Raw genomic sequence first — 26,918 nt, 5'->3', positions numbered from 1 at the left:
CTCTGTTCCTTGAAATTATAAATCTTATCATGTCTTTGAAATGTAAACACATCCCACAATCTCCTGAGACTGAATTTAGAAAAGAAAAGAAAAGAGGGTGAGGGTAGGGGGCTGGGGGGTGGGGGAGTGGGTGAGGGTGGGCAGAAAGAGGCCTTTTTGAAATGCAAACTTCTGTAAGGGCTTTTATGCCTGGACTAGAGCACCTAAAATAACATGCAGAAATGCTCCAAATATGCACCTTCAAGAAAACTTACATACACTCTCTCTGCCTTTTTTTTTTTTTTTTTTAAGATTTTATTTATTTATTTGACATTGAGAGAGACAGCGAGAGAGGGAACACAAGCAGGGGGAGTGGGGGAGGGAGAAACAGACTCCCCGCAGGAGCAGGGAGTGGGATGCGGGGCTCGATCCGAGGACCCTGGGATCATAACCTGAGCCTAAGGCAGATGATTAACGACTGAGCCACCCAGGCGCCCCCCTCTCTCTCTCTGATTTTGTTATAAATTTTCTACTTCCATCTTCTCTACGACCCAGGAGCCAGTCTTTTTGACATGCAAACTTTAGGGAAAGGTTTTTATAAAAGTAGATAGATAGATAGATGGAACTATTTAAAAATTGGGCCTCGGGGCACCTGGGTGGCTCAGTTGGCTAAGTGTCTGACTCTTGATTTTAGCTCAGGTCATGATCTCAGGGTCGTGATTTTGAGTCTGGCATTGGGCTCTGAGCTCAGTGTGGAGTCTGAGATTCTCTCCCTCCTTCTCCCTCCGCCCCTCCTAACGCTTGATCTCTCTAAAATAAATACATAAATCTTAAAAAAAAATTGAGCCTATAATGTCCTCTCCACAAATATCAAAATTTTGTTTATTTTTTGTCTATTTTGTGGTGTGAGTGTGTCCATGTATGTTTTAACGTGAGATATTTTCTCTACCTCTGGACGGTATTGCTATAATTAATATGTAGAAGAACTCTATTTAGTTTGTTTGAAGGCACATGCTTATAAAGATTGGACATTCTAACATCCAGAAAGTTAGAAACTAATCCAAATCTTTTTTAAATTCATGTAATCTGGGAAAATATTTGGTATTAAAGCTAAATTGTTGGTTTAATTAAAATGGACATGTTTTTAGAGTTATCACCATTAAACATAAAATTTTTATTCTGCTTTTGTTTACTAAAAGTCAAATAAGTTCAGGGTATTTCTGCTGCAAAATTTGTCAGAAAGAAAAAAGCTTAGAATAATGGTTGATTCTTTCTAATGCCTCATGATGCTTTTTTTTTTTTTTAAAGATTTATTTATTTATTTATTGAGAGAGAGAGAGAATGGTAGAGAGAGAGCATGAGAGGGAAGAAGGTCAGAGGGAGAGGCAGACTCCCCGCTGAGCAGGGAGCCCGATGCGGGACTCGATCCTGGGACTCCAGGATCATGACCTGAGCCGAAGGCAGTTGCTTAACCAACTGAGCCACCCAGGCACCCACCTCATGATGTTTTTGTGCGTAGTCTACACATAATTGTTAAAAGAAGTAAATTAAATAGATGTAAATAAAAAGTTTTGTAGGTAAACTTGTAAATAGCTTCCAAAGTCTTTGGAAAGCTAAAATTTTATAGTTTTGCTAAGTCAAATGATGAGTAAAGTTAAGCTTATTGATAATCTAGATCTCTTCTGAATAAGATAAAATAATGAAACATTAATTACTGAACATGTTTATCTACTTTTGTCTTATTATAGAGAAACTAAAGATGAATTTGGGTCTGTTAAACATATTTTATGCTTTACTGAAAGGTTATATTATAAAAAAATACATGTTTCTAAAAATAATGAAACAGATTCATAAATTTGCCAATCTGAAGAGTTCTGTTGTAACAGTTCACAATTGCTTACTACCTAGTTTTCACTAGAAATTAAGGTTTTTAAGTATTAAGAATTTTAAGAAATGTAATTAAGACTACTGGAAATAACAACTCTATGTGAGGAAAGATGTGTTTTTGGTAAGAAGAAATATGAGTAATAAAACTACAAATTTGTTGAGGGAAAAGCAAGTGTTAAAGCAAGACTGGTTATTTTTAGAGGGAAAATTTAGGTCAAAATCTGAGTATTAAATAAAGAATGTTGTAGGTTTATGGACAAAGACTCTTTGGAAAGAAACTTTATGTGTGGTCAATACTCACTGAGATTAGGATAAATTTAAATAAGTAAATAAGTTTTAATACCAAAAATACACTGGTGCAAAGTTTTTGTTTTCTCCTTGTTGAAAGTACAAAGTTTTCTTAAACTATTGCTGTGCCCTTCATGAGAAATTGTAAACAAATTTTTTTCTGTACCTTTTAAGTTATCTGCCTTAAAAAAGCAATAATTCTAAGTTTGCCAAAATAATTTCTATGTTTTTCGGGTCTTTGATTACTTAAGAAAATAGAGTCTTAATATTGAAAGAGCTAAATTTTATTCACAACTATGTAACTTTCTGTATTTGCCTCTGATTGCTTTTCTTGTTGGTTTGATTAAATGGATAATTCATACTGTTTCATAACAATTGTGATCCTACTTAATCAAATGTTCAAACCTTGTGGGTTTTTTGGACATACTTCCCAAAATCAAATTCTAAAATGAAGTCTTTTGACCAGAATCTAAGTGAAATTTCCCACTAGGCCCCAGAAACATTAAAAGAAATTTTTTTTGTGAGCAATAAAACTAATTAGGCTTATTTGGTATGTGAAATTACATGGGAAGCATTGTCAGTGAAGTGATATTAAACCCTGTTAGGTTATATTTATGTAGATCTGTTATCTAAAATTATTTGAAACTCCTAGAAATCTGATGTCTTGATATGTTATTATCTTGAAGTGTTGTATGTCACAAAAATAACCAAATTTCCTTGTCATTTGCATTGTAATGAGCTCTGATCAGATCCTTCACCGTGGCCATTTTTAAGTCTTTTATCATTTACAGACAGTCGTATTTATACTCAGTTGCCTCTATAAAAGTTTCCTGCAAATGTATTTCATCTTTAGTGACACTCATGGGAAAAGTTCTGAGTACAGGTTTCTGGTAACCTTGAGATCATAAAACTGAACTACATTGGGGTGCCTGGGTGGCTTAGTTGGTTAAGCATCCAACTCTTGATTTTGGCTCATGATCTTGGGGTCATGAGAAGGAGCCCCACTTTGGGCTCCGCACTGGGTGTGGAGCCTCCTTAAGATTCTCTCTCTCCCTCTGCCCGCCCCCCCCACACTCTCTCTCTAAACAAACAAAACCCAAAAGCTGAACTATGTAAGAATTTCCAGAACTAGTGGAAAAGTCGTATTCAAACAGAACAAGAATTAATAACATGGGATTGAATGAATTGAGGAAGATAATTATACTTTTTATGAGTTTTTATTTCAAACATTACTGACTTTTAAAAAAATGTTTCACTTTTTTCCAGATTTAAGAAAACCTTTACTCTTAAGCTAACTGACTTAGAGCAGTTTGACAAAATACACCTTTGTGAACAAATTTAAAAATGTATCATTTCAAACTAATGATGTAGTATGGTGATTGACATAATAAAATAAAAAGTTTGATTTCTCCCTACCTGAATGTTCCAGAAAATTTGTGAGAATTCTTGTATTTTTATGGCAATTTATTCATTTGCATAAGTTCAATAAACATTTGTTCTCCTTATGACAGGACATAATTGGGAACAATAGTTATATTACCAAGGCTTTGACTGAATGTCATATTTGAGAGACAGGCATAGATTCAGATATGACCAGACAGCTTTAAGGAACTAAGGTTGAGTTTATGGAGCCAATAAAGCCCCTTGGATATATCACCCTGATACCTTGCTTTCAGAATTCCAAACAACCTTACTAGGTGAGTAGAGATTACTTCCTGGCAGGTGCAGGAACCACAGGATATTTGGGGGACCTCGAGAAGAGAGGAACTCACCCAAATGTGTAGGTATTGCAGGTCAAGTCTGATGGCAAGGATTTGGCTTGGCTTCTGGCCTTGAGAGGCTATTAAAAATTCCACCTTGAGATTCCTTTGAAAAGTTCCAGCAATGCAGGTATTAAAAAGTCTATAGGGTCAACCATGTTCTTGCTGCACTTATATAATCAGGCCAAGATTTTTTGAAACTAAAAAACTTATCTCACAAACAAAATACTGTTAATATAGCTATCTTTGGTAAGAATGAGGGTGAGTATAGAGAGAAAATATGTTTCAATAAAACATCTTTGTAGATATAAGATTTTAATACTATTCATTATAAGCTGAACTAGATTGGGATTTCTTCTAGTGTCCTCCAATGCCTGGCTACAAGTCTCCAAGCTACCATTTTGATTTTTCTTCCATCTTTCTGACTTCGAATCCTTTGAGAACTAAAACTTCCCTTCCTCCTGAAGCCCTGGCAAACTAAGTATAAATGACTGGTGTAAAGAAACCACCATAAGAGCTCATGAATAGACAATCTTTGTCCTTTTGCTCTATGGGCCACTCAAAAGATCACCAGAGACATCTGAATTACCAAGAAAATCTGTCAGGTTGCCATTACCCGCCCTCACTCTAGTTGAAGATGCGTCAAACCTGACATCTAGAAGTCTTCTCCACTGGCTATCCTGAGACTCAAGAACTGGGTTAACATTTGATCCAATCGTTAACCATTGCTTTTGTTTCCATAGAAATGCCTCTTATTTATTACCTGATTACTTGAACCATAGGCCTAACTCAGAGAATACACCTGGATTACTGCCTCCTGAAATGAGTTTGACTAAACTGAACTATTGTCAGGGCTAAGAGACTAGATCAATGAGATGAAACAACCTACCTGCTCAACTCTTAATATGTGAAACTCCCAATGAAGTTTCAGATGGGGAAACTGAAGGGGCTCGGGACAGTCCTCCCCACCCCATGCCCAGTGTGCCACTTGGCATGTGGATTATTTTCAGCTAAAGGCACTTGATACCCAGCAGTCTCAAGAAAACTTTTGTCTCTCCCTTAACCAAACAGAAGACTCTAAATTGGTGGTCTCTCCTAGAATAAGGTTTATTAACAGATAAATTTTATCCGCGTGACCCATTTGTATGGTAGGGCAAACATCTAATTACCAAACATCTGCTCTTCTTATCCCCCTGTGAATTACCTTCCCTCCCTCTGAAGTCCGAGACCCTTCCCTCCAACTCCTTAGTTCAGAATAAGATATGTACCTTATTTTGCCAGACTGTCTTTGAAATGTCTATGTGGATTCCCCATAATGTACAGTATTAAATTTAATTTTCAATTGTTAATCTGTCCCATTTCAATTTTATTTTTAGTCCAGCTAAAAGGACCTTGAAGTGCAGAGGAATTCTTTCTCCCCGACATTAAATGTCTGGAATAGGTACAATATTTTATCTTTTTATGATGCTTATTCTTTTTCTATAAATCAAAAAAGTGTGTATATATAATACAAAATATATTAGGTGGTGTACCTCTTGAATCTGAAAGCAAATCATGCATGGATTTAAAAAATAATAATAAAGAAAAAAATAAGGATGAGGGGGAAATATGCCTGGAAAATGTTACCATGAGACAGCAAGTATAGCAGTATTAATACTAAACAAATTTTAAGGCTCAAAGTATTAGTGGGGATAGAGAGGTGCACTGTAAGGACTTTTGTTCCAGTGTGGACAACAAGATATTCTGGAAAGCCATCCTGAAGCAAAATAGCTAAGGACTCAATAAACAACAAACACACCCTAGCACATCATGGCCCAAACAACAAGAAACCAAAGAAAACCCCAAAATCTCCCAGAACAATACACACCTAGGAGCTGAAGCCTGACACAGCAGATTGGGTTCCCTGGGGGCAAATGTCATTAAGATTCTGCACTTTGTCACTTAATGGCAGCCTCTTGGGGAAAAGAGGGTTCTAGGCCTTTCAACTGAACTGGAGACACCTAGCATAGAGCCAGGGCTCTTGAGAAAGCTTAGGCTTGAGGGAAAAAAAAAATGTAGCATAGATTTCTAAGAAGGAAACCTGTTTGTCTCAGAAGTGGCGCTAGGGAGAAGGGCAGAGGAAATTTACAAGGGTTTCTCCAAAGACCTAGAGTCTAGACTTTCAGTGAAAGCTTCCTGCAATTAAAGAGCCGTGGGCGCCCTCTAGTGCCTCATGGAAGCAAGCTTAAACCTCTTCAAGAAGGAAGCATCTTTAACCCGTTATAGGGTTACACACCAATTATTTATTATCTATTTATCTATCTATCTATTATCTATCATCTATCTATCATCTATCCAACTATTCATGCATTCATTGTTTATTGAGCACATATTACCTGCCAGTCATTCTCCTAGCAATTTGGGGTGTCCAAATATAAACTCATAATAAATTTGACCTAAATGAGGAAGAAACCACACTATGAAGACTTAGGCTTCCAAATAAAAAAGAGATCCCCTCCTCTCCCTCAGAAAAATATTTCAGATATTGAAATTATCAGATAGAGACCATGAAATACCTATTGAAAGTTTAAAGGAGTAAAAATGGAATAATACAGGCAAAAAGCAAGGGACATTCAAAATGAGGCCCATTTTTAAAACTAATTAAATAGAACTTCTGGAGATAAGAAAGAACTATAATCCATAATGACAAAGTAAAAATCCAGTGATACAATGTAACATTCAGGGCCCTGATGCACCTGACCACACAGCCACTATGTATCGCAGGAATTGCCAGGATTAGAACTTCATGTTTACAATTGTAGGGCAAGCTTTCAGTACCCGACTCTTAGAATTTCATATATCAACCAAGGAAAATGCTTATGGTTATAGAAAACTGAACAACACGATAAACATACTTCATCTGTAACTTCTGCACTTAACGCATACAGAATATCTGATTTATTACAAGGTACATTTTTAATAATTTCAAAATTTCAACCCTGGCTTCAGAAAAATAACAATAAATACCAAAAAACCAGTTTCATATATACTGCACTCTTTCATCATCATCTGAAGAGTCATAGGAAGGATTTTTCTAAGATAGTAAAAATAAAAATCTCACACGCTTGCAAACTAAAAGCAGTTCTAAACACGTGGATTAGAATGAATATCATGAGAAACTATGTAATATTCAAATATTCGCAGGAAGTGCCCTAGAAACCTGAGGACCGTGAGCAGGGGGCGTGCGAGCCGGCCGTCCCGCGGAGGCGCTGGGAGGGTCCCTCGGCCACTGCACAGGACGGACAGGAGGGACACAGGGACACTGCCGCCCTGCTGCCCGGGCGGCACAGCGCTCGGCTCTGCGTTCTTCCCTGCCAACCGCCCAGAGCCTGGCGGCGAAGGGCCGGCCGCAGCTCCGCGACGCCGGGTGACCAGCGTCTGCGCACCAGCAGGGGGCGCCGCGGGAACCCGCCCCGGCGAAGGCGACGGGAAGAAGCGAGAAGACGCGCGACCCCGCAGGGGAGCCGGAAGAACGTAACGTGACGGGAGGCTCGTTGGGGCAATGGGCGGGACGCGGGCGTGGAAACGGCCCAATGAGGTGGCGATTGGAGGGCGTGGCCAGGGGTCTGGGGTGAGGGGGCGGGGCTTGCCGGACCTCAGGGCCCCTTCCACGCCTGCGTGGACGCGGAGGGTGGGTGACGGCCGCTGCCAGTTTTTCGGCCTCTGCAGTTCCAGTTTAAACCGGAGTGTAATTGTGTTGCTGTTCGGTACTAGTATTTCAAGGAAATCCTCTCTTCCGGTCGAAAGCGCAGTTCTCTGGCGTGAGTCCCCGGACCCGCAGCATCGGCAGCACCTGGACAGTGTAGGAATGCAAATAATCCGATCCTGCTAGAGGTCCAGTGCATCAGCATCTGTGAGGTGGGGCCCAGCAATCTGAGCTTTAAAAAACACTTCAGCTGATTTGGGTGCGCGCTGAAGTTTGGGACTGCTTTGAAGTATTGTGCTTCCCTTAGGTCAGGTGCTGGAGGTGCCTCTTCAAATGTCAGCTGAGCTAAACCGAGCCGTTTACCTTCAAGATCGTTACCAAAGCCAAAACAGGGCTTAGCCCTTACCCACTCAGACTTCGATGCCAGAGTATAAGGTGAAAATTACGTATGTCTAGAAAGGCGAGATCTGGGAGAGGGATTTGAATCAACAATGAATGCAGCGTTCCATTTCTCCAGGTCCGATTAATGATAACCTCTCATCTACAGAGGTTTTGTCCTCACTTAGACGTCTCCATCAAAGGTACTCCATGGTAAATATGAATTCCCAGTCACTGGGCCTGTAAGGAAGTAGATTCTATTTTTATAATTAGAGCAAAACTACAGTGAAAATGCTAAAACACTTTTATTTAGGCTCTTCCCGAGGTAATGCTCTCCTGATGAATCAGTGTAAAACAAACCAGGACAGGTTAGATTTGAGCAGGATATACACGCTAATCAATCATTCTCAGGCGGATCAGACTTTTATACTTCATAAATCTATGAGCTCATCCACATTTTCAGTTACTCATTGCATTCACTTCTTCTCTGCATCTCTCTCCTATAACTGAAGAAATAAAAATGGTTTATTTCTTCGGTGCCATTTTGCATTCAGTATTGATATTTGATGTACAGGGAAGAGAGGTGTTTTATCACATGCCCGTATAATGTGCTATGAGATACCTTTACTCCAATATTACCTATGCCTCAGTCATTTGTAGCATGAACAGATAATGTCTCAAACCATGCTTAGCCAAGAGATATTCCTGAACAAGGTGATCTTTGTTCCAAATCCCCCAAATACACTGCTGGAGGTGGGATTTGAGCAGTGCAAAGCTCATATTTTCTCTTTAGTTTTTGACCCGAGAAGAACTGACTACTCTGATTGTCCTTTTAATTCAGTGACTAAAGAAAATACAGTACCTGCTAACAATTGGTGAGTGTATACTAAATGTCTATAAGCATTTTAAGAACGTTACATGATTTATCTCACTTAATCCTTAATAGTACACGACTTCTTAGAATTATTTTATTGTTGTTGTATAAATGTGGAAAATAAGTCCCCAAAAGCCTGAGTCACTTCGTTTATTGAACCATTGCAACAACTCAGCTCTGGCCTCTATCGCTGTTGTTATAGATATACATATACTTTGTTAGTTATGATTGCTGCAGATCCTCCTCGAGAGCCCATTGTATGCCTGCAACAGCCTCAGGCACTGGGGAGTCAGCAGCAAAAAAAGACCAACCCTCCCAGTGGAGCTTGCTGTCTGGAGAATGGGAAGAGGAAAGAAACAATATACAAATTCATGTCACTTTTGCTAAGTGTAATGAAGAGTGAACAGAATAGGTTAAGAATGGGATAGAAGGGCGCCGTTTGACTTTTGCTGATCGGAGAGTATCTCCCAGATGCGGTAACATTGTAATCCATCCACTCACCCCAAAACCCAAGGAATGCGGGGAGTATTTCAGTGTGTAACAGGTGGTATACCCAGCTGAAGCATCCAAAACATGACACGGTGATTCTCCTCATCTCCCTCGTTTCCCTTTCTGCTTTCTTTGACGAGCGTGCTCTGTGGCTTCTCTTTGGTCTTCAGGCTCCGTCTGTCCTTTGGTAGTAGCCATTTGCTTCTTCCATTCTTTTTCTGAGTCCCTCTCAAGTTTTCTCACCTCTATTCTTCCCCCTGTGCTTCTCTGTCTTTCCTAAAAAATAGCCATAACTTGGTTGTGATACTTACATTGTTTTGTACTTATGAGATACAGCTTAACCTTCATGGTTAAAGTTTTAGACCAAATTCTAAAACTTTAGTCCTTCACTTTTCCACATTCCTGTTCCCTATCCATGGTAGCAGATGTCATGGTTATGAAAGGAAAAGTCACTCAAATGCTGCTGTTCAAATAAAGCAAAGGGAGCCTTTCTTCCTGTGTATAGCGCTGCAAACCCACGCCACCAAAATGGAGCTCAAGAACTCGGAACTCCCCCCAACGTGATCTCCACCTCTCCTCAGGCTTCTTTCCTGCAGCCAAGGTTTGGAAGGCAGTTGGGAGTGTAAGTCAAGGAGGAGACTGCCGAAGTCATTCATCTGAATAAAGTACAAAAAATAGCCTTTGATAAGAAAACTCCGTATAACATTTGGGTCCGCAGTCAATCGAAATAGCCAAAACTATGTGACAGAACCATCAAAAAGCAAACAGTTGGAGAATTCAAGTTATGGTCAATGACAGATATCTTATTCAAAACTGTAAAAAGTATCATTTTTCTTAGGACTATGTGTGTAGTAAAGCACTAACATACCCAAAGGGAGGTGTGGCCTTTGCCCTTTGCTGGGAGGTGATGTCTGGGCCCCTGGAATGTCCTGCAGCATAAGAGTATCTTTGTTTACCGATAGGCCTTGGGCTGCACAGGAGAGTGTTAATAATATCATTTCTGTTGGAAGCTTTGGGCCATGTGGTACCTGGACTACCTCCAGAGGGACTGTGGACTAAAAGATCAGCCATGTGGATGGTCATCCTTGTTTATGTGCTAAAGCCTTGTGGTTGACAATGTGTATTGTGTTGTTACAATATTGTTGTGCTGCAGGAGGCATTAATACTCCCCACACCCACAAAGGGAAAGGACTACTGGAAGCTCTGAGTTGGGAACCTCTGAGACTCTGCTCATGTGCTTCTTACCTTGGCTTATTTAAAAAAAATTTTTTTTTAATTCAATTTAATTAACATATAGCATATATAGTTTCAGAGGTAGAATTTAGTGATTCACGAGTTGCATACAACACACAGTGCTCATTCCATCGTGTGCCCGCCATAATGCCCGTCACCCAGTTACCAAATCCGTCCACCTACCTCACTCCAGCACCCCTCACTTTGTTTCCTAGAGTTAAGAGTCTCTTAGGGTTTGTCTCCCTCTCTTTTTGTATTAGTTTCTTTTTTCTTCCCTTCCCCTATGTTCGTTTTGTTTCTTAAAATTCCACATGAGTGAAATTAGCTTATTTTTAATCTCTATCCTTTTGATATACTAAACCCCAACTTTGAGTATAAAAACTTTTAGTGAATTCTGTGAGTCATCTAAAGAATTACCAAATCTGAGGATGGATTTAGAGACCCATCAATTTTGCAGTTGATGTCAGACATGAGGTCAGTCTAATGGGACTGTTCCTTAACTTTGTACCATGTCACAATGATAGTATTACTGTATTCTGTTTCTTACTCACATATTTGAATAAATATTTTGCCTAACTTAATTAATTTTGTAGTTCCCAGATGCGCCCAAGTCTATTCATCTGCCAGCAGATTTCCAAAGAGTGATAAACACTCTTTTAGGTCTTAGTGGATGATAAAACAAACAAACAAACAAAGAAACAAACAAAAAGTAGGCAATTAGCTGTAAGTTTCCTTCATGGTCTACAAAACTGAGGGCTCCAGAAGGTCAAGAACAACCTCATCTCTCTTTGTATTTCTAGTGCCCTTGCCTGTGTCTGGCCCAAAGATATTCAATGACTGCCTCTTAAATGACTGATTTATAAGAAATACTCTGAATTATTGCCATGGTACAATTGAGCAGGGAATGTTGACAAATGTCAAGGATCACCTTATAAGCCGTCATGACTAAATTGTGCTCTTTGATTTCTTCTTTTATGCCCTTTTGCTACCACTTAATCTGTTACCTTTCACTTTAAACATGGTAGCTTTTTTTTAAGTCTGACTCAATCATCAATTCAAATTCTACCTTTGAAATCTATTAATTTAGCTTTAACTTCTTGTCCAATTGCAAATTTTATTAATTTGTGTTTTTTCATATTGTTAATTTCTTGTATGTTCATAAGCCAAAGTATTTTCTGGGGTTTTTCCTTTTTATTGTATTTATTTTCACTTTTAATTTGTTTTTTTTCATACCTATCCATTTTGTTGGACATTCGTACAACCATCATGAACCAGAGATTCACTGTACAGGTGGCTGGTTAGGAATTCTCGGATGAATTGATTCGATTCATTCAGTATTTTCTATAAGTACCTGCAACGTGCTGGTTTTATGTAACTACAGAGACCACTGTTTGGTTCCTTACAATCTCAGGGAAAAGTCCATCAGGACATCATGTGGGAGTTGTATTTGTTTTTGTCTGTGGACAGTGGTCAATTGCAGTCTAATTTCCTGGAATTCTGAACAAGCTACCACATATAAAAGTATTGGGTCCAGGTGATTATACAGCTGATTTCTGTCTACTCTTTAAAGCACAAATACTTTTTACAATCAAGTATTTAAAGCATAAAAAAGATGATATGGTGATTTTGCAGTATGTTCACGAATGTACTATCCTTACCTTGAAGGATGGAGCCTTGTTCCCCCCTTCTGAATATATGCCACGTTTAAGTGACTTGCTTAATTAATAGACAGTGGCAGAAGTGACAGGGTGTGACATTTGAAACTAGGTCTCAGAGACTTTGTGGCTAATTCCTCCCCGCCTCTCTCTGTGATTTGTCTTTGTGGAAGAGAGTCAGTTAGCCCTCCTGAGAGGTCTATGTGGCAAGGCACAGAGGTCCTACTGAGGTCCTCCTGCCAAGAGCCAACAGGAACGCGGGTAGCATGGGAGTGAGCCAACTTTGGAAGGGAACCTTCCAGCACAGTCAAGCCTTCAGGTGACTGCAGCCCATGTTTACATCTTGACTTCAACCTGAGAGACCCTCGCCAGAACCTCCCAGCAAGTCACTTCTGGATTCCTGACAACCCAGAAACAAAATGAGATAACAAATGTTCATTGATTTAAGCTGCTGAGTTTTTAGGTAGTTTGTTACATAGCAGTAGATAATAGAGGAGAGGCCATAATTAAGTTTTTTTAAGTTACCATAATCTTAATGACTACCATCTATATGGATGAGCCCAAAAGAAAAAAACCACAGAATGATTTTATGTATGAATAGAGGAGGAAAAAATCCCTCTGACATATTAAAATGTGTGCAGCCAGTATTTAAGATAATAATACAACATGACCAAATAAGATTTGGCCTGGGAATGCAAGTATGGAGTAACATTAGGAAACTACCTATACTTCATTGTAGCAGGATAAAGGAGGAGAAGCACATGATTCCATCAAATGTCAAAAATTCACATAGCATTTCTAATAAAAACTCTTAAAATATATTTAGAAGGAAACTAATCAACACAAACAGATTACACACTCACACACATGTGTAGTCAGGCAAATAAGTTTTTCATAAGGCATGAACAACCAAAGCCACTTTAATGAGAAGGAAGAAAAAGACGGTGATGCCTGCTAGCATACCCAACATGGCAAATAGTTTGTAATTTTAGCTAACACAATAACATGATGAAAGTAATTAAGAGAAATAGATATTGGAAAGCATATCAAACTTTTTGATTTAATGGAAACAGTCCATTAACTATTGATTAGAATTCGCAAAGTTTAGTACTCAGATAGATATAAAGTGCATGTAAATAATCAATTTCTCAATTATTCCCACTCCCCCCAAGAATTTATAAGTGCTTCAGTCTGATGCCATCTGTCAGAACAGATTAGAAAGTAGAACCTTGTGAAAATCAGCCTTCCATTTGTTGTGGGAATTTATGGGGATTAATTCACAGTGTGAAAGAGTGGCCCCCTTTTGTTGTATGAGTTTCACTCTATTTTATTTTTAATTACATGAGTAATTAAATTACTTACCATCAACTCTAAAAAAGTCTCAGCCATGATCTTTGAAAGCTCACAGCTGCACTGTTCTCTCTGGTTGTCTTTGTGGTATCATGATTAGACGTATGGGGGACAAATTTAGTACTAATTCCAGATCTCTTAAATTCACTTTTACATTTCTCTCCCTGCATTTTGGACAAAGTCTGCTTCATCTGGGGCCAAATGACTATTTGACCTATCCAGCAAGCCTTTAATTTTAATTTTCTTATAATTATAATTATATACATTCATTTCTAGAATTTGTATTTGGTTCTCTCAAATCTTTTTGGAAAATTCTTTGTATTCTTAATCCCTCAGCATATTTCAAATAGACCTTTTTTTGTTTTGTTTTAAATATATTAAAGTTAGCAATCTGAAATCTGTATCTGTTAATTTTTTCACTTTTTGTTTCCATCGTGTGCTTCTCTTATTCTTGGTCACAGTGTCTTGTCGAATGGTGTGTTGATTTTGGTTGTGAAACTGCTCATTCATTTTTTTTTGGTATCTTATCTGTGGGGATTTGTTGAAACCTAAAATGAAGCTTATTCCTCCACAGAGTATGTGTCTTTGCATTTACCAGGTGCTCAGAGGCACCAACTTGGGATATCCCTAAATTAATTCTCAGCCTGGGTGTATCCTGAATCCCTGTGATCTTAATGGCAGAAACAGTGAGTTGTAGCCCAAATTCTCCATGGCGGAATCTACCTCGCTCAGCACCGAGGCTCAGGACACACTCTTGTTGCAATCCTCTATGGTGAGCGTGGGTAGGGGTGGGTGCGCGTGTGTGTTCATTTCTAGTTCATCCTTCTCCTGTGAGGATGTAACGGGTCAGGTTGTCAGCTACACCAGGAAAGTTTCTCATGTACAGCAGAAGCCACATCCTGCCAGGAAGGGCTTCCCTTCCCTTTCTCCCTCCTCTCAGTCCTTACCTCCCGGGGACACGGGGAAAGAGTCCTGGTACTGAGAAGGGGGCCTCGGTCCTGGGGTAACGCACGTCTAATCAGTCGGACACCTTACGGGATTGAGTAGTGGGCTTCTGTCTTGTGACCCACCGGGCCTTGCAGCTAAATGCTGCCGGAAGAAGAGTGTAAATGGAAAAGAGCTTCCTAGGAGAGAAGGTGTAATAGCTGACAGGATTTGAAGGCCTCTCTAAGACAGGACAGGTTCCCCTTCCTGTCCTTCTGTGCCTTTAGGATACAGCACATACAACACAGACTGCCCCCCCAACCCCTCACCGCCCCCATCACCGCCCTCCCTCCACCTGCGCCCCCTGGTCCCCCCAGCTGAAAGGACAGGAATTGTAAAGGTAGCAAACCAGGAAAGCCTATGTAAGATTTCTGTGAAAGCTCATATTGTCTTCGGGTTTTTTCAGTATTACAAACCTATATGCTAAAAAGAAAAAGCAAAGCTCCGAGCAGAACAGTTTTCAGAGCCTGCCATTTTGTGGTCTGGGTAAGTGATCCTTACCAAGTTCCTGAACAATGTCACGATGAATTTGGAGGCCTGCACACGGACACGGGGGCTTTACATTCCAAATGGCATTTTCATTTAGAATTATTAGTTTTGTGAAACTAAAGGAATAATGGTTGCACAGAACCGCTTTTTGATCATAGTGAGCGCTCAATCTTTGGTAGGTATTTTAATTGAGCGTGAAACGTGCACATACTTCCCAGCCCTATCTGAAAATTAAGGGTCGTAATTAGCTTTCAGTTTGGTAGGATACATCTGAGAATAGCTTTTAGAAAGAGAATTATAGCTCATTTATTGAAAGCATGCGTGGCTCTGAAAAGAGCCTTTGGGGTTGGGATCACAAGAGGCTTACTTGGCAAGTTCACTTGGCGCTGGTGTACTTGGTGACGGCCTTGGTGCCCTCGGACACGGCGTGCTTGGCCAGCTCCCCGGGCAGCAGCAGGCGCACGGCCGTCTGGATCTCCCGGGACGTGATGGTCGAGCGCTTGTTGTAATGCGCCAGGCGGGACGCCTCGCCCGCGATGCGCTCGAAGATGTCGTTGACGAACGAGTTCATGATGCCCATGGCCTTGGACGAGATGCCGGTGTCGGGGTGCACCTGCTTCAGCACCTTGTACACGTACACCGAGTAGCTCTCCTTGCGGCTGCGCTTGCGCTTCTTGCCGTCCTTCTTCTGCGCCTTGGTCACCGCCTTCTTGGAGCCCTTCTTCGGGGCCGGAGCCGACTTGGTGGGTTCGGGCATCCCGCTATTAAAAACTACACTAACGCTAAGACTTGGGGAAATAATCTGCCTTGGCAAGGCCACGTTTATTTATACATGCGGTATTCCAATGAGGTTAGTAAGATCATTCACGATTGGATTAATTTTAGTGTGTCGTCACAAATGCGAATGTAACAGATGCTTGAAAGCCTAGCTTTTCATTGGCTGCTTCAATACTTTGTCTCGACCCAATCAGAACGTCTAGACTAGGCTACCAGAATCTATTTATAATCCTCTTCAAGCAAAAGTATTTTTTCTTAACCTTGAGTAGGTGAAACTTTCGTGGAAAAACTGTAACTTTCGGTTTGTGTGTGGATAGCTTCTTGCTGGCTAGTGAAACTTCCTACATTGGGAAGGGTGTCTCATCTCGTTTTGACTTCCTAGATGCTGCAGCTGGTGTGCAAGGGGTTCTTGATGAGATGCGCATTATTCCTGCTACAGCTAACCAACCTAATGGAAAGAACCAGGATTTCTGCATTATGCTGGACTACAGTGACCTTTGAAATGCCTTTATTCCCTAGCCTCTTGGTTTTCTATCCATAGACTTGGTGGCTTAAGTACTTTTGTAACAATCTAAGAGGAATGCCAGTGGTCCATGCAGTGTCAAATCTTTTTGAGGTGGGTATATAGTACATAACACTAGCATCCCCCAAGCACATGGTCCCTGGGTAACATTTTTAAATAAGCTATGGCCCAACTTATGCTCCCCCTTATTGCACCGTGTGGAGTGTGGGCCAACTAATGTCGAAATAGTGCTCAAAATAGTATCCCAGAGTTTCTAACCGCACTGAGAACAGTTTTCAAAGGCCCGACTGCGTTTAACTAGTGTCCCGGTAGGTGCCGCCCATGGTCCGTGGACTGGTTCTTCCCGCCACGCCCCCTTACACTGCAGAGTGCAACAGCTCTTTTACTGAGGTCTGGGGGTGGCTCTGAAAAGAGCCTTTAAAGATTCTAAACTGTTCCATATTCGCTTACTTCTTCTTGGCGGCCACTTTCTTGGGCTTGGCCGCTTTAGGCTTGGCTGCCTTGGGCTTCGGGGCTTTGGGCTTGGCTGGACTCCTGGCGGCCTTCTTGGGCTTGGCAGCCTTCGCCTTCTTCGGACTCTTGGCCACTTTCTTAGCGACGGCCGCTGCCGCGGGCTTCTTGGCCTTCTTGGGGGTCTTCTTGGCGCTCTTCTTGGGGGTGCTCGCCCCCGCGGCCTTCTTGGCTTTCTTGGCCGCCCCTGAGGCCCTCTTGGGCTTGGCCGCGCCCGCCTTCTTGGCTTTGGGCTTGGCTTCCCCCGAGGCCGCCTTCTTGTTGAACTTGAAGGAGCCCGAGGCGCCGGTGCCCTTGGTCTGCACCAGGGTGCCCTTGCTCACCAGGCTCTTGAGGCCCAGCTTGATGCGGCTGTTGTTCTTCTCCACGTCGTAGCCGGCGGCCGCGAGCGCCTTCTTGAGCGCGGCCAGGGACACGCCGCTGCGCTCCTTGGAGGCGGCGACAGCCTTGGTGATGAGCTCGGACACCGGGGGCCCGGACGCCTTGCGCTTGGCGGCACCTGCCGACTTGCGGGCCTTCTTCTTGACCTGCGTTTTCTCCGCGGCAGAAGGGGCAGGAGGCACGGCAGGTGCGGTTTCAGACATCGTGCGTTTGGATTCCTGAAGGTGAAAGCAGAAAACAAAAATGATAATAAAGTCTCGGAGTTGAGCTGCCTGGCCCTGGCGTGCGCGTGTGTATATATACAACAACCACGCTGCGCGCTGATTGGTTCCCAGCTCAGTCCTCCAACTTGACAGCAACCTAGTCTCAGCTCTGTCCCGGAATTGTGTTTGTTACAACTGAGGAAAGCAAAAAAAATAAAATTTCCTGTGGAGGAATCACACCGATTACATTCTATAGCGAAGCGGGACACCTCGGGCTTTGAGATCTTCATGTTTTCTTCTTCCAGTTTTTATCACGTTAGTCACAGATTTTTTCAAAAGCCCCCGAGACTCTGAGAGATTCACAGGTCAGAGAGACAACTTCTTGATTTTCGTTTAAAATATAAATTCTTCCCTTTGTGCTTTCCATCGCTTGCTCTCTAGTGATATTCTATACATCCTTGGCTTCTCATACATTCAACAACTGCTTAGTTCTCGTGGAGATTTACCCAGAAAATCTGTTTCATATGAAGAGAAATAACACAGGCTCTTTCTCCATTTCTCTACAAGAATGGTAGTAAAGGAAGCTTGGAATAACAGCTAATTCTGACAAGAACAGTCATTATTTTGTCTGAAAAACCTTTATCATAGCTTTTAGTGACACTTTGCAGGGTTAGTTAGTTTGGGGGTTTCAAGCATTCAAGATTTGTCTAGGAAAATGGGGAATGCAGCAATGTATGATTCTCCTGACATGGTAGTTGGGCTTACGTTTGCCATAGGTGAGGACAGGGTATTTAGAAGAGGTATAAAAAAGAGTTTGGTCCCTTTATTGGTTGAAAATAACATCTTATTTACATTAATTTTATTTGGGAGGATCAGTTACTAAAATGTTTATAAGTGAGGGAACAGATTTCTGCCATGTTTGAGGAAGAGAAGAATGGAATGTATTAAAGTAACAGAATAAAAGATTATACACATGCATAACACACACAGATACACAGACATTCACACACTTATGGAATTTCCTTGAAAGAAGGACATTTTATAAAAAGTATGTTTTATATTCACTACTACAATTTTTATTAATGGAAGGAAACACATTACAACTTATGCTTCATGTTGAAGAGGAAATAGATTTACCACAGAAAGTGATTTAATGTGATTTTCTTCACTCCTTAAATTCACTCTTTGTCTTTTATATAGTATCTTAATTTTGAAACATGTAGTAATCTGTGTTCCCCTCAGATGGTGAAAGAAAGAAATGCCGGGAATACACAGAGCAAAGCCCAAAAGGTGATTCTGATCCCCTCAAAATCAAGAAATGACTGATTACTTCCTTCAGCACATCCAAGTGAAACATGAAAATTAGTGTCACTATAGGTTACATATTAACATGATTCAAATGGGAGAGATGAGATGAGCAATCGATTCAGTATAAATCATTCTTACTTTGTGTATTCATTGTTATGGAGCTTATGCATTCCTAATACTAAAGTGGTTTTGATTCAGTATAGTTGGTTTTGAAGCTCACTTGAAGATTATTCATTGATAGCAATGAGGAGTATGAATTACAGAGGCTGAGCCATGGAAGGCTGTGACAGTAGTCAGTCCATACAAAAAAGAGAAGAGCCAGAATTACAACCATGATGGGGGAAATAAAAGAGATGCAGTACCAAGAAAGAAGAGCTGTCTCTAGGTCGTGTCAATGCAGGGAGTCTCCAAGGTACTGCCCCAATCACCTTCATGGGCTCATGAGTTACCTTGATGTGGGTAACTTCCAAATGTCTCCTTTCAGGTCTGTCCTCCTGCTTAACTGTCAAACTTGTATTTCTGGGTGCTTGCTTAATATTTCCCTTTGCACCTTTGTACACCAGGCTATATCTTGCTACAATCTCTTTGCTGTTGATAAGTGAAGATAATCATTGCCATTTACCCTTACACACCCCCACTAGACTATTGTTAATAACATATGGTATTTATTCCAACATTCATGGCATTTCCCAAAGTTTCTCTCTGCACATTTTCAAAACTCAGTCTTTCAAGGCTCTGAAGATCTCAAAGAAGTCTTCTTGATCAGTTCAGGGCATGGACTTCTTTGCAGAAATGATGAAGTTTATGGGCCCCTTACCAGGACAATGCTTTTAAGTGCTGAAGAGAATATACATAGGATTACATAGGAAAAGATTTATATTACAATACATTATTAAATTTATCAAACCCCCGAACTGTTGAAGTGTTAACAGATATTTTTTTATTAATTTGTTAAAGTCAAAGATTGCCCTAGTGAGCAAGAATTACCACAGTGTAGTAGGAATGACGTGTCTAAATGGTATTGGAAACAGTGAGAGCTTAAGCCGCCCAGGGTTCGCACACAGCACAGGTCCCACCCATCACCCTGGTTGCTGCCTGTATCCATAAATTCAGGAAATGCTAAGGTTCAGTTGGGGGATAGTACAGATGGAATTTTTGTTCCATACAATTCCTAGTTGCCCTGCATCCTATCACGGTTTCCAAGGGAAGAACCCCAGTGAGGAATTTGTCCCCATGCACCATAAACTCAGAAAACGGCTTTGATGAACTAGGTCCTCCTCACAGACCCTGGAGGAGAAGCCAGATCTCGGCCATTCAACTGGAACTCCTCAATGAATTCAATCTTTCAGTGTTCATTATTTCAAGGAGTTCTCGAAAGAAAGTTGTGCAAACTAGGATGCTCTGTTAGGCTCAGCGGTTTAGAGGGGTGAACACTGAGGGGAGGAGCTGAGAGCATAATGTTGAGTGAGCGTTTATTTGCAGATAGTAAAGACTTTACATGGATCATCCCTTTTGAACTCCAGTGCTCTGTAACTTAGACTTTCTTATACATTTGAAAAGGAAAACCCGAGTCCAGACTGCCCAAGGTCATAGAGCCGGCAAGGCAGCTGGCTGTCTCCAGAGCTTGGCCCTAGGCTCTGCCGACGGCTGCAGCATAGAACGCGGCGGCGGCAGAAACCGCGCGGGCCCTAAGCTGTGCATAACTAAGCACACGCTCAAAGGAGCAACCGGAGACTCACAGCAGAGCAAGGTTCTCATCACTCTGGGACACACGCATTTACAAACAACGTTCAGCGCAGCCTCCAGTGGGGTTGGACCTGATTTGACTTTGAAACGTTTAACGTTCTAGCGAATTCCCCCCGTAGGGCTATCCAGCTGCATCCCAGCGAGCCTTCCTTAGTGAACCAGACATCGATCTATCGATAAGACACAGGGAAACTTAGCAACAAGGCTATGATTAGCTTCAAAGTTTATTTCAAGCGTCTCCTAGGGACAAGAGCGAGTAGTAACTAAAGATTTCTGGGGATGTCCGGGAAATGTGAAGGACAATGGGAGGCTTCTTTGTGGAAAGCGTGTGCGTTGGTGTCCCGCGTAGTGGCTGCCAGTGTTGCAAGCACACGCATGCACTGATGACTCTGGGAGGATTTGTTGAATGACTCCCCCGCCCCCACCCGGGACGGACTATTGCTTCAGGCGCCCGGCCTGCCCGGTGCGCAGAGCGCGGAGCAGAGGAGAACGAGGCAATGGGCGGGAACTGAGGGTGGTTACCGCCCCTGCGCTCGCGGTTTTCAAACAGGTCCGTCTCATTGCTATAAAAGGGCTGAGTGGCGCCGCGGCCGGTAGTGCTTGGCCGGCTTAGGAGTTTGGTGTTTGCTATGTCTGGCCGCGGCAAGGGCGGGAAGGGCCTGGGCAAGGGCGGCGCCAAGCGCCACCGCAAGGTGCTGCGCGACAACATCCAGGGCATCACCAAGCCCGCCATCCGGCGGCTGGCCCGGCGCGGCGGCGTCAAGCGCATCTCCGGCCTCATCTATGAGGAGACCCGCGGGGTGCTCAAGGTGTTCCTGGAGAACGTGATCCGGGACGCCGTCACCTACACGGAGCACGCCAAGCGCAAGACGGTCACGGCCATGGACGTGGTCTACGCGCTCAAGCGCCAGGGCCGCACCCTCTACGGCTTCGGGGGCTGAGCATTCCCATCTCCCCACCGGAACGCTGCGATTCTCAACCAAAGGCCCTTTTCAGGGCCACCTATCTAGTCGCCAAAGAGTTGCTCACTTTTCTGTAGGTTCCGTCTTATCCTGGTGTCGGTGTGGCTACTGTGTTTATAATTTGCAAGTTACATTGTTTCTGTTGACTTGTTGGTCTGTTGTCATAGTCAACTGCCTCCTACATCCTCAAATTTGATGCTTTATGCCCGTCGGTTTGTAGTGAGAGGTGCTATGGGGGAGATGGCGTGTTTGCTTCTCTCAACTGCGTTCCATCCAGAACTTTTATTCTTAAAGATTCAGAGAAATTTTAGTGTACTTGGGATAGATGTCCTTATAAAGGTTTATATTTTAACGAGTGTCTGGACTTAGTGTCTCAGTCTTAGACTTAATAAGTCACTTCCTTCCAGTCGCAGGGAGGGCCCTATTGTCTGCATGCAGCACATCCTGACTGATCTGTCCTTTCAGACCCAGGCCTTCAGGATTCAAATCCCTCTTCTACTCTTCAGCAGTGAGGAACTAAGGTAGCAGTCCTCAAATGAGTTACCTCTTTCTTGTTCTTTGGTACTATAAACATGGCAGAGACTGCCCGATTAGTACTTTGGTGTCATCCTAATGTGTTTGATTTTGTGAAGCGTCTTGGTTCATTGTGGTGTAGACTGACCTTTTTCCATAAAAATTTGTTCACTTGAACATCATAAAGGCATAACTGGGCAGATGGCTTTCTACCCTTAGGCAACATGTCCTGGCTTTGTCTGGCAGCAGAGGTAAGTGTGCCTAAGATCTCCAAGAAAAGTCAGCACAAGTCACTCCCAGGTCTGGGCTTTAAAACCTTTTTCCCTTTTCCCACTAATTAAGAAGGTGATCTTTGACCTAGCAGAGACATCAGGTCCTAGGGGACAGCAAAACGATGACTTGAAGGAAAAAGAGCCCTGGATTGATCAGGAGGAGCAGAGTTGCCCCCTCAGAGCTGGATTAATCACATTGGATCTGTCCTGTGTGACACGAATAACTGTCCTTAAAGCTTGAAAGTCCAAACTGACTCAATCTCACATGACGTGGAGGTAAATAAAAACAGTGAGAGGTTTATTTTCAGCCCGATTCAGGAAGAAGTCCATGATTTTTTCTTAAGGCCCAATGAATCTGTCTTCCATCACCAGTCTTGGTAAATATACTAACAAGTTCTAAGAACGTAGTAGGCCGTGTCACTGAGCAAGTCATAGATTAAGTTTACAAGTTCCCAGTATCCCCTTAGAGATGAAAAAAAAAAGAAACTGGAAACCTTGTACAGAAGGATGCTTAGTCTTGGTGTTTTCTTTGTTCAGGTCACTTGGCCTCTCTGTGTCTCTGTTTTCTCGTCTGTAAAATGGGGAAAACAGTAGGATCTACCTTATGGGTTTGGGGTGAATAAAATCAAAGCATTTTGTCCAGTGCGTGGCACACGGTAATCTCTCTGTTTTCTCTTTTATTATTATTATTACTGTTACTATTATTGTTATTCTTCATGAAATTAGAGAGGCCCAGAAAAAAAAAGAAGGGGACTTTTAACCCATGAAGACATACTCTTAAAGTCTTGAACTGTCATTTTCTATCTAGGTTGTCTGTTACAAATCACTAACCACTCTCCCCTCATAGGTAATGTGAGGATAACTTAATATTTTTGTGTGTGTCACTGAGTGAGACAATGGAGGATAAGTAATGTGACCACAGCGTGAGTTTACATGTATCCCTGAGAAGTTGCAAGTAAATTAATGAACGTGTTGTGGATCTATTCATGAAAACTCAGTTCCAGATTATTCAAACAAAATAGAAAACTCTCTTGAAAGAGACGTTCTCCTACCACGCTTACAAAATTGCTGAGCAGGCAGGACTTTCTGTTCTGTTGCTTTTCCTAGTTTCTAGGAAAACAAATCCAACTGATCCAGCTGGGGAGATGCCACCATCCATCATACATGATGACCCAAGGGAACGGGAACAACGTAGTGGGGACACTTCGAGCTCAGGTAAGAGGGAATACTCCTGAAGCTGTCCCCAAAATTTGGGTTATTCTTTATTACTCATAATCAGAGTTTCCAGTGAGATCCATTTACCACATGCAAAGGTCACTGTCTGTTCTCACCTCCAATAGCCATCACAGCAGGCTGTCTGCGACTTCCTTCCTGAAACACTATTTTCTTGACTTCTGTGACTCTACTCCCCTGGTTTTCTTCCTCACCATTTGGCTGCCTTCTTTCTCTCCCTAAAGTTTGGAGCGCTTCCTTATTTTTTCTGCATGGGTAAATGCCTGTTTCAATGTGTGCCAACAATAAAATTTCTATTTCCAAACTCTCCAAAATTTCTATGTTCAGTCCCCAAGTTGTTCTGATTTCCAGACTTACATGTACAACGCACTTGACCCTCCGATGGAATGCTTAAGGGGTTTTAAACATTGTCATGTCCCAGCCTCTGAAACCTCATCCTGGTCTATAATTCTGCAACATTCATCCGAGAATTTCAGCAGCGCTTGTAAGGTGTGGGTACGCATACAACCTGGAGACACATTGTCTGGCTTTAACGTCAGCTCCACACCTTGCTCATCCCTCGTCAACTAGAGGGCAAAAATAGTTGTGTCTAGATACTGTGGATGTTGAGAGGACAAAGTGAGCTAGCCTTTGGAAAGAGTTTGGCACAATCTCTTAAACACATGTAAAGTGCTCAATAAATGTCAGCTACATGTTTCTTCACCCATGAAACCTGGTTCATAAATAAATTCTTTGGACTTTCTCCTCCCAGAGGACTTACAAAAATTTCACCGGGGTTATTGCAATAACCGTTCCATTCTTTCTTCTGCTTGTTTTTACCTTTAATCCCACAAATACCATTTTCCACACAGCAGCCTGAGTGCTTTCAAATTCTAAGAGTTTCTCAGGACACAATAAAAATCTGGATGCCTTCTTTGGCCCATAAGGTCCAACATGTTCAGGCATCCATTTAACCCCCAGAAATGTCTCTTACTTAACACCTTACCTTTGCGTACAAGGCTTCCAGCTCACAGCACTTCCAACCTGGAGCACAAACTCCTCCCTGCCCTAGAGCTTTGTTGTACCATCAGTCCCTTGTCCTGGAATTTGTATCCCCAAATGAGAGTCCTTGGTTCCCTCATCAGGAGCATCACCTAGTCAGCATCAGGGCACCTCTGTTTTAGTTCAGATAATTTCATAGCAGTGAGAAGTCCTATTTGAAATGATGGAGTGGAGGAATCAGTGTGTTGATGATCTCTCCTCTCCCACTTAGGATCTCAGCTCCCGAGAGCAGTCTCTTATCTGTTGTGCTTACTGCTCTAGCTTAATGCCTCACACAGAGGAAATCATCAGTGTTTGACAAAATAAAGGCATTGCTTCAACTGTCCTCTGATTGTTCTTTCTTCATTTTTAAAAAATGACTTTATTTATTTATTAGAGAGAGGGAGCGGGGGGGGGAGGGGCAGAGGGAGAGGGCAAAGCAGACTCCCTGCTGAGCAGGGAGCCCAATGCGGGGCTCCATCCCAGGGCCCTGAGATCATGACCTGAGCCGAAGGCAGACGCTTAACCGACTGAGCCGCCTAGGGGCACCTGGCTTTGCTTTCCTCATATCCCATAACCTCATCTTTACCACCAGAAACGTCCACACAGGAAGGGGCTTTGGTTCGCTTGTTCTCCATGTATCAGATGTTCTCGAAGCTTAGTAGCCAGAAGCAGCGTTTGTATCTGTGGGAACTTGTTAGAAAGCCAAGCTCCCAAATTTCTCCCAGAGCTGATGAGACGGAAACCCTGGGAGTGGGGCCAGCAAGCTGTCCTGTAACAAGCCTCCAGGTGATTTCGATGCACACTCGGTTAGAAGCACTGCCCTGTATCCTCAGGACATGATTCCGTGCTTGGCGCTTGAGTATGAATGAACCAGATGGACGCTCCTTCTTTCTGCCTAGAAGGCCTGGGTGTCAGGCAGGGCCACTTCCCCTCCTTCCTCCTAAGAGCCTCGGTTTCATTCTGGTCTCCCCCTCCTCCTTGCCTTGTGCTCCGGGGAAGGCTGACTTTCTCTCTGGTCTCGGGGATCAGGTCCTGATTCTACCACACTAGTGCTGAGGGTCCCAGCCTCTTAGTAATGATTAGTTTGGGGCTGGGAATACAGCCAATTCTTTGTGGCTGAGATTCTTTAACGGTGCAGATCAGCTTCCCCAGTAACGTTTTGGTTGAGCTGAAAAGTGAGTTGTCGATTTAAGAAAACTGTGTGTGTGCGTGTGTGCTGGGGATAAAGGGGGAATCCGGGGCATTTCAGGAAGAGAATATTTGCAAAGGCCTGGAGGCTGGAGAGGTCTCGGGGAATTCCAAAAAGTGTGAAAAAGCAAAAAATGAAACAGACAAGCATAGGAGAAAGAACAGGAGGAAAAGAATTCTCTGAGGTTTGGTGTGAGTTTTCTGTAAGGGGTAGTCTACGGCCCTTGATTTCTGATTGCGCGCAGGAGGGGCATCACTGGGAGGCACTGAGAGGAATCATACAGGATCAGGTATGCTTCCCTACACAACTACTCTCCCTGTGGAATGAAAGTAGATTCACTATGGACAGAGGAGATTTAGTATCATCTCAAACTGAAATCAAGATGATCAGAAAAAGTTGAAGTGCAGCTGTAATTTGGCAGCCTGAAAACAAATTCTTGTTGTTTCTTGTTGCTTATTTTGCCTTTTTGACAGAATAGAGGGAGACGCGACAGACTGGCTGGAAGGCTGGCTCTGAGTTCCTAGCCGACAGAGTTAGCTATTCTAGGGTGCATTTGGATTTCCATTTACAGGTGAGGTGTCGGCAACCCAATCTTTCTCACCTAAGTTGCAGAAAGAAGCCCCTCTGTCACAGTGCCTGGAGAAATGAGGGAAGGAGACAAATCCTGCTTTTAACTTTCAGGGTTTAGGCTCTTTGGCATCACATGATCACAGACCAGAGCCTTTCAGACCTTGGTGTCCAGCATCAGAATGTTAACACCCACGGGCTGAGTCCACATTTCCTGCTCTCCACCCTGACCCACCCTGGGTCCCTTTTTCTCTGGGACCTCCCCACACACAGCTGCTCAACGGCGCTGGGGGGCCAGCGCTGGAGACAGGACAGGTGGGCGGCTTGGAAGGAAACTGGCAAGTGACAGGAAAGGGCGGACTGGGGGCTGCTGAGCCGGCCTTCTTATTCTGGGGCTGCACTAGGGAGGAGACTGTGGCGGGTCATCTGGGAGTCAGGCGGAGAGTGGGAGACGAATGCATTCTTCTCCACGGCACCCTAAAAATCAAGTGTAGTGACGATCGCCTTTTCAGGGCAGCTTAAGGAGGAAAGCGACAGGGCGCCTGGGTGGCTCCGTCGTTAAGCGTCTACCTTCGGCTCAGGTCATGATCCCAGGGTCCTGGGACGGAGTCCCAGATCGGGCCTGCTGGTGTTCCCTCTCTGGGTCTCTCTGTGAAATAA

General features: G+C 42.8%; 3 protein-coding genes across 6 annotated transcripts; 1 reads left to right on the top strand and 2 right to left on the bottom strand.

Annotated features, from left to right (window-relative positions):
• Nucleotides 1-6,883: 6,883 nt before the first annotated feature.
• Nucleotides 6,884-15,819, bottom strand: LOC114212614 (histone H2B type 1-M-like). 4 transcript variants are annotated; one of them, XR_015768409.1, is made up of 3 exons: nucleotides 15,419-15,819; nucleotides 9,353-9,996; nucleotides 6,888-8,217 (listed from the first exon to the last, which is right to left on the bottom strand). XR_015768409.1 is itself a non-coding variant. In XM_088024152.1 (2 exons), exon 1 carries the CDS (start codon nucleotides 15,806-15,808, stop codon nucleotides 15,428-15,430), a length of 381 nt encoding a protein of 126 aa, XP_087880278.1. In that variant the 5' UTR covers nucleotides 15,809-15,819; the 3' UTR covers nucleotides 6,884-8,217; nucleotides 15,419-15,427. The 4 variants fall into 4 exon arrangements, 2 of the variants coding, with proteins under 2 accessions (XP_087880278.1, XP_087880277.1); XR_015768410.1 differs by lacking the exon at nucleotides 6,888-8,217 and adding an exon at nucleotides 8,264-8,483; XM_088024152.1 differs by lacking the exon at nucleotides 9,353-9,996 and having other exon boundaries at nucleotides 6,884-8,217.
• Nucleotides 15,820-16,735: 916 nt separating this feature from the next.
• On the bottom strand, nucleotides 16,736-17,507 carry LOC148164173 (histone H1.4-like). The gene has a single exon (XM_088024150.1). The coding sequence runs from the start codon at nucleotides 17,443-17,445 to the stop codon at nucleotides 16,798-16,800; it is 648 nt and encodes a 215-aa protein (XP_087880276.1). The 5' UTR covers nucleotides 17,446-17,507; the 3' UTR covers nucleotides 16,736-16,797.
• Nucleotides 17,508-21,109: 3,602 nt separating this feature from the next.
• Nucleotides 21,110-24,845, top strand: LOC148164172 (histone H4). The gene is made up of 2 exons (XM_088024158.1): nucleotides 21,110-21,534; nucleotides 21,927-24,845. The coding sequence occupies exon 1, from the start codon at nucleotides 21,129-21,131 to the stop codon at nucleotides 21,438-21,440; it is 312 nt and encodes a 103-aa protein (XP_087880284.1). The 5' UTR covers nucleotides 21,110-21,128; the 3' UTR covers nucleotides 21,441-21,534; nucleotides 21,927-24,845.
• Nucleotides 24,846-26,918: the final 2,073 nt, after the last annotated feature.

This window comes from Eumetopias jubatus, unplaced genomic scaffold, assembly GCF_037043125.1.
Source record: "Eumetopias jubatus isolate StellerSeaLion01/CBP00866 unplaced genomic scaffold, mEumJub1_p1.0 scaffold_6, whole genome shotgun sequence".
Lineage (NCBI taxonomy): Eukaryota > Metazoa > Chordata > Mammalia > Carnivora > Otariidae > Eumetopias > Eumetopias jubatus.
The sequence above is the reverse complement of the archived record's forward strand: the minus strand, read 5'-3'. Positions and strand labels throughout refer to the sequence as shown.